The sequence below is a fragment of the Liolophura sinensis genome, chromosome 1, assembly GCF_032854445.1.
Source record: "Liolophura sinensis isolate JHLJ2023 chromosome 1, CUHK_Ljap_v2, whole genome shotgun sequence".
In the NCBI taxonomy this organism is placed as follows: Eukaryota; Metazoa; Mollusca; class Polyplacophora; order Chitonida; family Chitonidae; genus Liolophura; species Liolophura sinensis.
Window position 1 is genome coordinate 93,846,282 of NC_088295.1, and position 14,191 is coordinate 93,860,472.

General features: G+C 43.4%; 1 protein-coding gene across 4 annotated transcripts in view; it reads right to left on the minus strand.

The window, feature by feature from the left end:
* LOC135462145 (neural cell adhesion molecule 2-like) overlaps positions 1–3,933 on the minus strand; it is a 91,983-nt gene extending 88,050 nt beyond the window's left edge. For all 4 annotated transcript variants that reach the window (XM_064739517.1, XM_064739519.1, XM_064739516.1 and 1 more), the window contains exon 1: positions 3,714–3,933. In XM_064739517.1, coding sequence (XP_064595587.1) covers positions 3,714–3,768 — 55 coding nt within the window. In that variant the 5' untranslated portion in view covers positions 3,769–3,933. The remainder of the gene's footprint in view (positions 1–3,713) is intronic.
* Positions 3,934–14,191: the final 10,258 nt, after the last annotated feature.

Below are 14,191 nucleotides of genomic sequence, written 5' to 3' on the forward strand. Positions count from 1 at the left end.
GGTTATGACATGATTGCGACACATGATGGAACGCCACGTTACGAAGTGACTGTGATGCAGGATGGAGCGTCGCGTTATGAAGTGACTGTGGTACAGGATGGAGTGTAGTGTTATGACTTGACTGCAGCCCACGATGAAGAGTTGTGTTATCAAGTGACTGTGGTACAGGATGGAGCATCACGTTATGAAGTGACTGTGGTACAGGATGGAGTGTCACGTTATGAAGTGACTGTGGTACAGGATGGAGTGTAGTGTTATGACTTGACTGTGGCCCACGATGAAGAGTTGTGTTATCAAGTGACTGTGGTACAGGATGGAGCATCACGTTATGAAGTGAGTGTGGTACAGGATGGAGCGTCACGTTATGAAGTGACTGTGGTACAGGATGGAGTGTTGCGTTATGAAGTGACTGCGGTACAGGATGGAGCATCGCGTTATGAAGTGACTGTGGTACAGGATGGAGCATCGCGTTATGAAGTGACTGTGGTACAGGATGGAGCATCGCGTTATGAAGTGACTGTGGTACAGGATGGAGCATCACGTTATGAAGTCACTGTGGTACAGGATGGAGCATCGCGTTATGAAGTGACTGTGGTACAGGATGGAGCATCGTGTTATGAAGTCACTGTGGTACAGGATGGAGCATCGCGTTATGAAGTGACTGTGGTACAGGATGGAGCATGTCACACAATATTCCGTATAATCATTCTCACCAATAAAGGGATTGAGGAGCCATACTTGGCCAAATCAGTGGATTACCATGCCACTCTTCACACCATTAAGAAAACCAATTCACTCTACATGATTAAACCAATTAGGCCCTAGTGGTGTGTTATGTAAGCCACAAGCCCTGGCTTCTGTGGGCCTAAGGGGATTAAGATGGCCCTGGGCAGGCTGAAGTCCTCAGGGGAGGAGGAATGCCTCTAGGGCAAATCTCCACAAGGGCATTTGACTGGGCTCACACAGATAATAATAAGCAGGCATTCTCCACACCAAAAAATGCTACGAAAATATGCATTTGAGCACCTATTCACAGGAAGACACAAGAGTGTGTTGACACAATAGGCCAACATTTTGCCAGATCTGCCATGTCTGTTCTTGATCATCACAGTATTTATTTTTTATTTAATCATTTCATTGATGTTTTACACCACACTCAAGAATATCATCACAGTATCTAATTTTCACCAACTCACTACACCCACTCTGATTTATTCCTCATTGATACAACTACAGGTACAACACTCAAAAAGATCACAAAGGGTCCCCACATTTTAAACTTCACAGTTCTGGACACGAAGCAAATGGTACATAATCACTTTTAATTATAAGATACCTAATCTCTTCACCTCGTGACCACAAAGCCTACTGAAGGTAGACATAATTGTAACTTCAGTAAGAGCACGAAATATAATGTAATCCCTGAGAACTGCCAGCTGACAGACTGTTATAGTTTCAGTCCTTCCTTGCAATATAAAGCATAGAGAAGATTCCACAGAAATCACTAAACAGGACTGAAGTAAACAGAAGTGACAGTGTTAATGATTCACATCAAATAGCTTCAATATGATCCAGGACCACAGGTTACAGAGCTCTTTCACTTTTCCTTTTCCACAAACCAGCAGGGGGATAAACAGGGTAATTTAGCAAGAATCCATTCACTTTATACGCTCAACTCACTGGGTGGTATTAAAGGTACATGCAACAATAACATCTGAACACTGCCATGGTGGTTACAAAGTTTTCAGTTGTGCCACAGATGTAGATTTCTTCTAATGGGTGAAACTCCATTTGATTGAATTTTCTCTTCTGACAACCAAATATCTGGTGGGTGGTTTTAATTTACCGTCCACACATTGGAACATTAATATTATATCTTGAACACTTTTGTTATCACACACAATTTTCAAATTGAGGTCACAACTCAGATTTCATTTAGAGACCTCCTCACATACTGTTTCACCACTGCCTTCCAGCTTAAGTGTGATTTTGTGTGTCCATACACTTGGTCTGTCCCTGACTCACTTCCAATGACTACTGCAATTCTGATTATAGCCTTCCCATTTCCAGATCCAATATCAGTTATTAGCAATGAATTATCAGTCATTATTTCATACATCACACGCAACAACTATTTCTGAAGTTAAATGTTTGATTATGTTATCTTATTTCACATTAGTTCCTCAATTTATCCATGATGTAGCTGAAATGCATGTATAAGTACTGTCAACAGGGTCGGATACGCAACGATTTTCATGCCGGTTACCGCGCCCAAATTAAGAAATACCCCCAAATGCCCAAATAAACTTAACAAAACAGCCCAAATTCAAAGAACAATTCAAATTTAAATATTTGGCAAACACGAGAAAATTTAATGAGCAGTTTTTCGTTTCTCTGTTTTCATGGCCTCCATTTGTGATACATCTGCCCCATCGACTAATGTGCAACCTTTTACCCTATCCCCAATTTTTGTGTTCTTCTGTCTTGTGGTACGTGTGTTTATAATACATTGTATGTGTGTACAAGATCGTGACTCTGGAGGCGCTTAGGAACAAGGTGTAGCCTCATTTTGAGTGACCCCAAAACGCCTCGTGGTAGACCGAAAACAACCAGCCGATCGCACAATATACAGAGTTCTAGCTATGTCAACTGTGTGAAATGCGCTGTCAATTTGATTTCATCTACCAGTGGAGGAATACGACGATTTCTTACTATTTCAAAAAATAACCAGTCATTGGGACCTGTCTAAACAGGTACAGAAAACTCTTGTACTTCGACTGTGTCCTGCAAAATTTTACGCTTTTTTTTTTCAGGAGGCTTCGACCCCCTAAACCCCCCCACCAGGGCATTGCCCTGGACCCATCAGGGCCAGCTGCCCCTAGCCCCCCCCGCCCCACCCGGCTGAAAGGGTGCCCAAATTAGAAGGCTGTCTCCAACCCTGGTCAAGGTGGCATTGAGCTATTTCTTCAAAGCTTAACAGCTACTGTTTGAATCAGATTAGATGGCTGTCTGTACTCCTTTGGCCTCAAGCTGTACACAATTGGCAATACTGGGCCCAGTTTGCCATACATGTATGACAATTGCACATGTAGTATTTTATAACAAACATACGATAAAAAACGTTGTACACCTCCTTCTGAAACTGGGTGCAGGTCTAGTGATACACTCACCACCTGTATGTTGTCAATAAAGAGGACATTAAAAGAACATTATAATATACAAATGGTATTATTTGAAAGTGTTACACTAGCCCAGTGCTATCTGGGAATCGTCTGTCAACATACAATATGATTTCCAAACAGCAGATCTATCATCCTAGAAACAGGCGGCAGCCTGCCTATGTACAGTATATGTTGGTCACAGTGTCCAGTCTGCACGTATCTGGAATTAAGGGACACCATTCTTAGGAACATGCAACATAATATATGCAGCTCTGGACTCGGTCGTGGCTGTCAGCGAGAGGAATTGACGGGGGCGGCTACATGTAGATTAACATATCACAATGGGCTACTGACGGAACCATTGCCAAGACCTATGTCTTCTTCAGGATAAACAATCAAGAAGCCCTGTTTAGAGCTGGGTACTTGGGGCTACAGGAGTCAGTAATGTATAGAAGAGAGAGAGGGAGGGAGGGAGGGAGGTGAAACAGTGTAATAGCGGCTGTGTTAACGTATCAGCCGTGTGGGTCCCCGTCCGCTACCGTACTTACTTACCTGAATACTCCACTAGACACAAGGATATTATGCTTAAGATAAGCACAGTCGCCATCTTCTTCTCTTCCCGTGACAAAACGTAATGACCAAATGATCGCCCGTCCTCCCGATACGCAGCGCCGAAAGCGCAAAATCACCAAGGGTTAGGTGTAACTGTCTATATTAGCAGGCGTCTGAATGTCAGATGTGTTCTTCTTCCCTCGTTCACAATGGCCCGGCCATACACCGCTCTGCTCGCTCCTCCTCACTTCACAGGCCGCGATATAGTCCCTCCTCAGCGATACTGCGCGCTCCAGATGTAAGTGGAAAGCAGGCGGTTGAGTACTCATACACACACAGAAGTTACCAGACGGTAATCAGTGTTGTGTTTAACGTTATATCGTTGCGTATGTCGTTGATTTAACGTTCACCTGATGCGTATGAATATAATTGAAATAGATCGATAAAGCAGTCCGGAAAGTGATTATGTTTATATCAACGTATCCCAGGATGCAATTCTACAAACGCCTGTGGCGCGATGAAACGCTCTTTAAAATTAAGCCAGTCTGTCGCTGTACCTGTGTGGAAGGTTTTGACACCAGATAATGGCACATACTTTCAAGAGCACTGGGAAGCAGTTTTGAAACGCAAGAAAGGATTTGAAATCGTTTCATTTTAAGGTTGTAAGCTAAACATGATGAAGACAGAGAAAGCTCGAACCTTTCCCACAGACGCCCCTTGGTCACCTGAAAGCACTGACCTACATACACGCATCACCTGTACAGTTTGGGGTTACAGTACAACTAAGAAGATGACGTTAGACATGTTAAAGTATACTGACACGAAATTGCACTGCACGATATTTTATCAGCGTAATATGATCCGAACAGGTTCTTCCTTGTATTAATTCGGGTAAACTTATGCGACATTTTGGTGATTTAGGTGGGAGGTTAGCAAGCATAACAGTGCAAAATCGTTCACTTATCAATTTTACATACATACGTGTAACTGCTGTATTTTGTACACTCGTTTTGACATGGAACTCAACTTTCGATTTACTGAAAACCGTATTTCGGCTGTGGGTTCTAGAAATATCTGGGTTTAAGCATAATTCTATATAAATGCTACAGAAACATTATATACTTTTCAAATCCTCCACAGGGTATGAATTAAAATTCTATAGACAAATGTAAAATTTAATTATCACATTAATTACATCGTCCGTTTCCTCAAACATAAAAAATCCAAATTAGACTGTAAGTATTACGTCAACTCGGCGAAGAAAGACTTTTTTCTACTGTATCCATTGCATTATGGTGGGAGGAAACGGGTCTGAGGCCAGAGGAAAGCCACCATCATATGCAGGTTGATGCCAATCCGATTCCGGGTGGAAACTAATTATATACAGAGTGCGTTGTGAATGGAACCTGCTGTCATACGGCGTTGACCCCCTGCTTAAATGTGGAATGTGAAAAAAAGCTCCCCACTCACCTCCCAACGAGTCATATCCCCTTAAAAATATTGCTCGATCGGTAAGACTGTGCCGGCAAACGGTCACATGCGCCCCGCCAACCTTTTGGCACTTGTCCCCAATACATTATACGAACAAAGAGAATGGGTGAGTCCACAAATTCGCTGTTCAATTCCGCCACTGAGCCTACAAGCCCACAACAGAAGAAGAATGGTCATTATTTTGTCCAAATGGCTCCAAGGCTGACAAGCCACTATAACCAAGCCCTGCACCAAGTTTAATACGATGCAATGGTTTGGAAAAAAGCCCCTGACCAGCCGGGTACCGAGGTACCGATAAGGGACTAATAACCGGTATAGCTTAGTGTTATTCGTCACTAAATAATTACTGATTTGGAACCATTTTTAACATAGGTGCATGATATGGCCACGGTATTGGCTTATGACAAAATTGTAATTTTCCTTCTTTCTCTGATCAGCTAAAGAGAATGATTCTAATAATGACAGAGAATTATTATCAAGCACGTTATTAACTTACTCATTTCCTGGGTTCTTTTGATCAGTGTTGCATGCCAAGGTGAAGAATATGTAATTTTATACCATCCTTATGCACGTTTATTGAAGAAACCAGGTACCAAGGAGCAAACGCCGACTTCTCGTCAGTTACTTGCGGCCTGCGATGTCTCGTCAGTTACTGGCGACCTGCGACATCTCGTCAGATACAGGCGACCTGCGACGGCTCGTTAGTTACTGGCGACCTGCGACGTCTTGTCAGTTACTGGCGACCTGCGACGTCTCGTCAGTTACTGGCGACCTACAATGTCTCGTCAGTTACTGGCGACCTGCAACATCTCGTCAGTTACAGTGGGCCTGCAACGTCTCGTCAGTTACTGGCGACCTGCGATGTCTCGTCAGTTACTGGCAGCCTGCTGTAAGCCTTCATTTAGCCTACATATCCTTGTTTCTATCGAAATAAACGCTATACATGTAGATTGGAATAATGTAAGTGCCCTGTAAGCCACTGATTTAACTCGGTCACGTGATGTGACATTAGCAATACATTGTATAAACGCAGTGTAACAACACATCCGAATTCCATATGCTCGCCCACCAAGTGTGTATATGTACATGTATGCATGTTTGGGGTTTTACATCGCCCTTAAAAATTTTTCAATCATATTACGACGACCAGTCACTAGGTATTTGTATACATATAGGAATCCAAGTCAAAAGCCCAGGCGGAAAATAGCCTCGCCGACAAAACCCCCGGCGAACAATATCCCCGCCGACAAAACCCCTGCACACAATAGCCCCGTCGACAAAAACCCCAGCGGACAATGGCCCCGTCGACAAAACCTCTGCGGACAATAGCCCCGCCGAGAAAAAACCCGGCGAACAATAGCCCCGCCGAGAAAAACCCCGGCGGACATAAACCCCTTCGTCTTATTCAACTAATAAAACATGTCCGACAGTCACATGATGTTAAATATTTGTTGACGAGAATTACATATAGTGTGACTTCGTTTGCCAAATAAAAATTTGCCATTAAAAAAGAAGTCCCTGTCGAGCACTTAGGTTTAACACTCTCTTCTCATAACCCCTGTACACACGTTTTCAAACCAATATGGTCAAACTAATAGTCAAACTAATTATCCAGTACGTATCGTCAAGCAAGTAGTAAGTTTATTCTCAGAAGAATCTACAACTATAATCAATAATTCACATTATCACCTCACGCATGCCATAACATATGCTTTTTAAGTCCGTTTATAGGCACCGTGTGCAGATTTAGTTGTTCCATGTAACAGATGTATTTGAAAATATAGATTATTTAGAAATTTGAACCAAATCTTATTTTAGTTTACAAGAAAAATATCATTTTCTAAAACAAAAAAAAATAAAAAATCCATTTTTGGTAAGTTTTTCTGTAATTTCTGTTTTGTAAGTAAAACATGGATGTATATGATCTAGTACAAATTATTCGGAATCACAAAATTGCAAATTGCAAAAGCTGACAAACTGACAAAAGACGAACTTTTCGACACCCCAAATAAAATATCCATTTGTTAACAGCGCAGGAAAACATGGTTTCGACTTCATCGTTTTTGTTCTTATTGTTTTTATTTCATGATTTTACGTATACTTATGGACATATAGGCCAATATCGTCAAAATTATCCCACAGACTGATATTTAGCAGTAAAAGAAGCAATAAAAAGGCTCGGACTATTTCTTTTGTTTTCTGAGTATAGAACGATTCCAGCTACAAGTCTTGGAATCAACCATGCATAGTCGATATCATGTAAAATATATTTCTTGGACAGAAACGATCGGCATATTCATAAGACCTGTGTTCTTATCGGAATGAAAATCCAACACAAGCTTCAACAGCAATTGTCTACCATATTTGCAGATTTCTTTGTTTTCAGAACTTGGGATGGAAGTTAAGCATTCTGTATGCCCTTGACAGAAAACAGCTCTGTCCGATTTCGAGCCAAGCAAAAATAAAAACGATTTCATCAACAAACTGTTAGATTACATACTGTTTGAACGAGTAAGAAGGGGTTCTATTGGGTTATATTTATTATTACGTAATCACAGTCACGTGATTGTCTTGATGGCATCATGCATCCAGTAATATATTGTAATAGGTAAAACTATTCGTTTCATTCAGGAAACTGTGTTGGCATAAGCATAGTGTTTTGTTCTCTGATACAATCGGAGCATGTATTGTTGTGCTGTTAAGGGGTCATAAATGTTGTGCGCGTATAGACTTAGGAAGAATGGGGAGTTTCCATTTCAGTCAGAATTGCAGATGTGTTCAAGAACACAACTTCAGTTGTTGTGTTCAAGCACACAATTGCAGTTGTAGCAATCTAACACTTAACTACAGTTGTGGCAGTCTAATACATAATTGCCGTTTCTGTGGCAATGTATCACGTAACTGCAGTTGTTGTTGCAGTCCAACACGTAACTATAATTGCTGTGGCAACAGTTGTTGTGGCAGTCTAATACGTTATTGCAGATGCTGTGACATTCTAACACGTAATTGCATTTGTTGTGGTAGTCTAATACGTAATTGCAGTTGTTATTGCAGTTGTTATTTCAGTCGTAATTGCCAGAACTGTAGTTACTTGTTAGACTGTCACAACAACTGCAATCGCGTTTTAGATAGCCTAACAAGTGACTACATTTCTTGCGGCAGCAGCTGTTCTGGCAGGCTAACACGCAATTGTAGTTGTTGTGGCAGTTTAACACGTAACTGCAGTTGCTGTTGCAGTCTAACTAGTAATTATAGTTGTTGAGGCTGCCTAACAGGTAAGTGCAGTTGTGGCAGGCTAATAAGTAACTAAAGTTGTTGTGGCAGTCTAACACGTAATTGCAGATGTTGTGGCTGTCTAACACGCAATTGCAGATGTTGTGGCAGTCTAACACGTAATTACATTTGTTGTGGCAGTCTAACACGTAATTGCAGTTGTTGTGGCAGTCTAACACGTAATTGCAATTGTTGTGGCAGTCTAATACGTAATTGCAGATGTTGGCAGTCTAACACGTAATTGCAGATGTTGTGGCAGTGTAACACGTAATTGCAGTTGTTGTGGCCGTCTAACATGTAATTGCAGATGTTGTGGCAGTGTAACACGTAATTGCAGATGTTGTGGCAGTCTAACATGTAATTGCAGATGTGGTGGCAGTCTAACACGTAATTGCAGTTAGTGTGGCAGTCTAACACGTAATTGCAGATGTTGTGGCAGTCTAACACGTAATTGCGGTTGTTGTGGCAATCTAACACGTAATTGCAATTGTTGTGGCAGTCTAACACGTAATTACAATTGTTGTGGCAGTCTAACACATAATTGCAGATGTTGGCAGTCTAACACGTAATTGCAGATGTTGTGGCAGTGTAACACGTAATTGCAGTTGTTGTGGCCGTCTAACATGTAATTGCAGATGTTGTGGCAGTGTAACACGTAATTGCAGATGTTGTGACAGTCTAACACGTAATTGCAGATATTGTGGCAGTCTAACACGTAATTGCAGATGTTGTGGCAGTGTAACACGTAACTGCAGATGTTGTGGCAGTCTAACACGTAATTGCAGTTAGTATGGCAGTCTAAAACCATCTCATGATCGTGGCTCGTCAGCGCGGCTCGTCATCACGGTTGGTCATCACAGCTCCTCGCGGCTTGTCGGCGCGTTTCGTCATCACGGCTGGTTGTGCCTCGTCATCACAGTTCGTCGTAACTCGTCATCACAGCTCGTCGTGTCTCGCCACCACGGCTCACTATCACGTACAATAGGGACCGTCTTCTTTGAAGGCCTAAATTTAAAGGTTGATAAATCCTGCACAGCAACTTCGTACATGTACGTAAGCATGACCCGCCAGCATTTATAAACAGGAAATACCAAGGGGAATGAATTCACATGCAGGCGTTTATATAAGGGTTTAATGGTCTTAAATCCGACTCTAAGGTTGTTTTTTAAATGTTAAAAATCTTGTGTACTCTAACATTATTTTACAACTCACAAACAATAACAGTTTAAGCGATTGGCAATTACATTTTACGGCATTTAACATATTGTATTATTTTATATGATATTTTTACAGAAAAAAATGACATTTTAAGGTTTGTGATTTAACAAAGTGGGAACTAAGTAATGACAAGTATGCGCTGGATTTAATTCAGGTATATTATTTATCGGGGTACATTAAGTTTAATGTATTTCAATCATATGTATTTAACATTGATTCATGTGAATCGAAGACGCACAAGACGTTTGCACAGAGGGCGGGCAGGTAAATGTATAGACTACTGTGTATTCGACTCTTGCATGGTTGTAACTTAGAGGCCGGCTATTGCTTCAGCTGAGATACATGTGTCGAATATAGGTGCCTATGTGAAAGCTGGGACACTGTCCTGGATGATAAGATCTACACATAACTTGAATCAAAGTGTCCAAGTGGTTGACAGAAAATGTGCTTTTAAACTTGCAGCATAATTAATGACCACTGACTTAGCGCATTCCCTGGCCAGTGCGCCTGTTTTCCGGTGTAGACGGGCCTGCAGCCTGGCTTATATTCATGGACACACTAATAAGCCTATTGCAGCCTTACGATCCCCCTCTGGGCGGCTTCGGAAGTGACCGAGAGGGAAGCGGTCATTAAACATGTCTCCAGAAACCGCCACCGGCAAATGGTCAGAAAAGGTCAAATTCCGGGCGAGTTGTCCAAGAGAAATGTCAAATGTCTCGGTGTGACCGCTGCAACTCGCGGCAGGCTCCGATCCGATCGGCTGCATGACGGTGCACGTGGAGGGGGAGTGCGTTACAACACCATACTAAAGCACACTTGAAAAGTTTATGTCACGACAGATTCCTCACTGTTACCAAACAACACACACGCTCAAACTAACAAGTCACTGCATGGGCTGGTCGTCAGGGCCAATGCAGTTTGCTATCCCATGATCATGTATATATGGGCGAAAACATACTTGAAGTCAGATGAAATTGTTGAATATTTCTAGGGTGGTTTGCAGTGGTCAAACAGTTGTCAGTTCCACTTATACTGACTAAATCTGTGTTATATTTTGTACAAGGAAACCAAAATAGCTTACAATTTAACTGTCCCCTTATAGAAAGACTTATTTTTGTTTCTTTTAATACATATGTATTTATTTATTTAATTAATTGTTTTTGTTTTTACCGTATTCTCAAAATATTTCTCTATATATACGACGGCGGCCAGCATTTTGCAGGGTAAAAACCAGGCAAGTATCCGGGAAAAGACACGGCCATCCACAAGTTGCTACCAGACCTTTTAGGTACGACGGGGGAGGGGGGGGGGGCAGCATGAGCTGGACTTGAACTCACGGAGACCGTTTAAGTGAATGGCTCTCTCACCATTCATCCACAGACGCCCCCAGTGAACTATTTGTAGGCGGAATGGAGAACACAGTTTAGTATCAAAGGCGGGGATATTTACAAATGGTGAAAGCAAATTACAAAATAGCCACAAGGTTAACCTCAAAACGCTATATTGAAATAATTCAAATACAAGGGCATTAATTTATCAATATATCAGAATACTGGAATATACCAGATATTAAATCGAAAATAAATTTACTTAGACGTACATGTATATGAATATATAAATGTACAAATATGTATTGTCCGGTCACTATGTAACGTTATTTTCCGTTCTCTTGAAAGTGTTTACATAGGGTCAGTCCACAGCTAAACACCGCTGAAAAGTTTATCGTCACAATATAAATTAAAGAGAATATCCTGTCATTCCAATCACAACACAACCCGTAGGCCTAACACTAAAATATTGGCATCTTCAATTCCGTTAACTCCAACGAACTTAAAAATTGTCAGCCAGACGTTAGTTTATTGCTAAAAGACACAGTCGTTCTTATTTCCCCAGTTTGGATCAGTAAGACACGACGAAATACTTGCTCACAAATATCCTAGTTGAGTACATGCATGTCGCGTAACACTGTGCACCTGAATATCTCGTGTTCACACGAGGGAAATTCACTGACTGCACTACACTGCACAGAGTGCCACACGGAGTCTTTAAATCCTGTAGAAGCCTAGTCTGCTGAACATCGACACAAATTACATGGCGTCGAATGTTCGGCAACCCTTTTTATACCAATACCGTGCTAAGGCACGATACGATTTGTCTGCTTTAAAAACATTTACTGTGGAGACAGTACAAAGCAGGTTGACTGGAATTCAGTTACGAGATGAACAATAGACAATGTACTTTCATTGAAATTTCTGAGGACATTACATGAATATTGAGACATTTACTTATATCATATTACTTAGACGAAACGATTGACATTCAGCCACAGCCAGACACCTGACAAATCTCCTGACGTAATACCACAGCCTGGCACCTCACGAACCTCCTGACATAGGGTCACAGTCTGACACCTAGCGAACCTCCTGACGTAAGGCCACAGCCTGGCACCTGGCGAATCACTTGACGTAAAACCACAGCCTGGCACCTGACGAATCTCCTGACGAAAGGCCACAGTCTGACACCTAGCGAACCTCCTAACGTAAGGCCACATCCTGGCACCTGACGAATCTCCTGACGTAATGCCACAGCCAGACACCTGACGAATATCCTGACGTAAGGCCACAGGCTGAAATCCTGACGAATCTCCTGACGTAAGGCCACAGCCAGACACCTGACGAATCTCTTGACGTCACCTGACGTCTGGCCGGCACCTGACGTAAGGCCATAACTTGACACCTGACGAACCTCCTGACGTAAGGACGCAGCGAGACACCTGACGAATCTCCTGACGTAAGGCCACAGCCAGACACCTGACGAATGTCCTGACGTAAGGCCACAGTCTGACACCTGACGAATCTCCTGACATAAAGACAACATCCTGGCACCTGACGAACTTCCCGACGTAAGGACACAGCCTGGCACCTGACAAATCCCCTGACATAAGGCCACAGTCTGACACCTGGCGAAACTCCTGACATAGGGCCACAGCCAGACACCTGACGAATCTCCTGACGTAAGGCCACAGCCAGACACCTGACGAATATCCTGACGTAATGCCACAGCCAGACACCTGACGAATCTCCTGACGTAAGGCCACAGCCAGACACCTGACGAATCTCCTGACGTAAGGCCACAGCCAGACACCTGACGAATATCCTGACGTAATGCCACAGCCAGACACCTGACGAATCTCCTGACGTAAGGCCACAGCCAGACACCTGACGAATATCCTGACGTAATGCCACAGCCAGACACCTGACGAATATCCTGACGTAAGGCCACAGCCAGACACCTGACGAGTCTCCCGACGTAAGACTACAGCCAGACACCTGACGTAAGGCCACAGCCAGACACCTGACGTAAGGCCACAGCCCGGCACCTGACGTAAGGCCACAGCCTGACGCCTGACGAATCTCCTGACATAAGTCTACAGCCTGACCCCTGACGAATCTCCTGACGTAAGGCCACAGCCTGACACCTGACGATTCTCCTGACGTAAGGCCGCAGTCTGACGACACCTGGCGAAACTCCTGACGTAAGGCCACAGCCTGACACCTGACGAACCGACTGACATAAGTCCACAGTCTGACACTTGACGAAGCGACTGACGTAAGGTCACAGCCCAATACATGGCGAACCGACTGACGTAATGCCACAGCCAGATAGCTGGCGAACATCCTGGTGTAAAGGCCAAAGCCTGACACCTGGCGAACCTCCTTACGTAAGGCCACAGCCAGATACCAAACGAATCTCCTGACGTAAGCACACAGCCTGACACCTGACGAATCTCCTGACGTAAGGCCACAGCCTCACACCTGACGAACCGACTGACATAAGTCCACAGCCTGACACCTGACGAACCGACTGACGTAAGGCCACAGCCACATACATGGCTAACCGACTGACGTAATGCCACAGCCAGATAGCTGGCGAACGTCCTGGCATAAAGGTCAAAGCCAGACACCTGGCGAACCTCCTGACGTAAGGCCACAGCCAGATATCTGACGAACCTCCTGACGTTATGCCGTAGCCAGCTATCTGGCAAACCTCCTGACGTAAGACCACAGATACCTGGCGAACCTCTTGACGTAAGGCCACAGCCCAGACACCTGACGAACCTCCTGATGTTAAGCCAGAGTCAGCGCGCCATGTTGTCTGGCTCTGGCCTTATGTGATATGTGTTTAGCAGGTACGGTACGTGGCTGTGGCCTTACGTGATATGCGTTTAGCAGGTACGGTATGTGGTTGTGGCCTTACGTGATATGTGTTTAGCAGGTACGGTATGTGACTGTGGCCTTACGTGATAGGCGTTTAGCAGGTACGGTATGTGGCAGTGGCCTTACGTGATATGCCTTTAGCAGGTACGGTATGTGGCTGTGGCCTTACGTAATATGCCTTTAGCAGGTACGGTATGTGGTTGTGGCCTTACGTGATATGTGTTTAGCAGGTACGGTATGTGACTGTGGCCTTACGTGATAGGCGTTTAGCAGGTACGG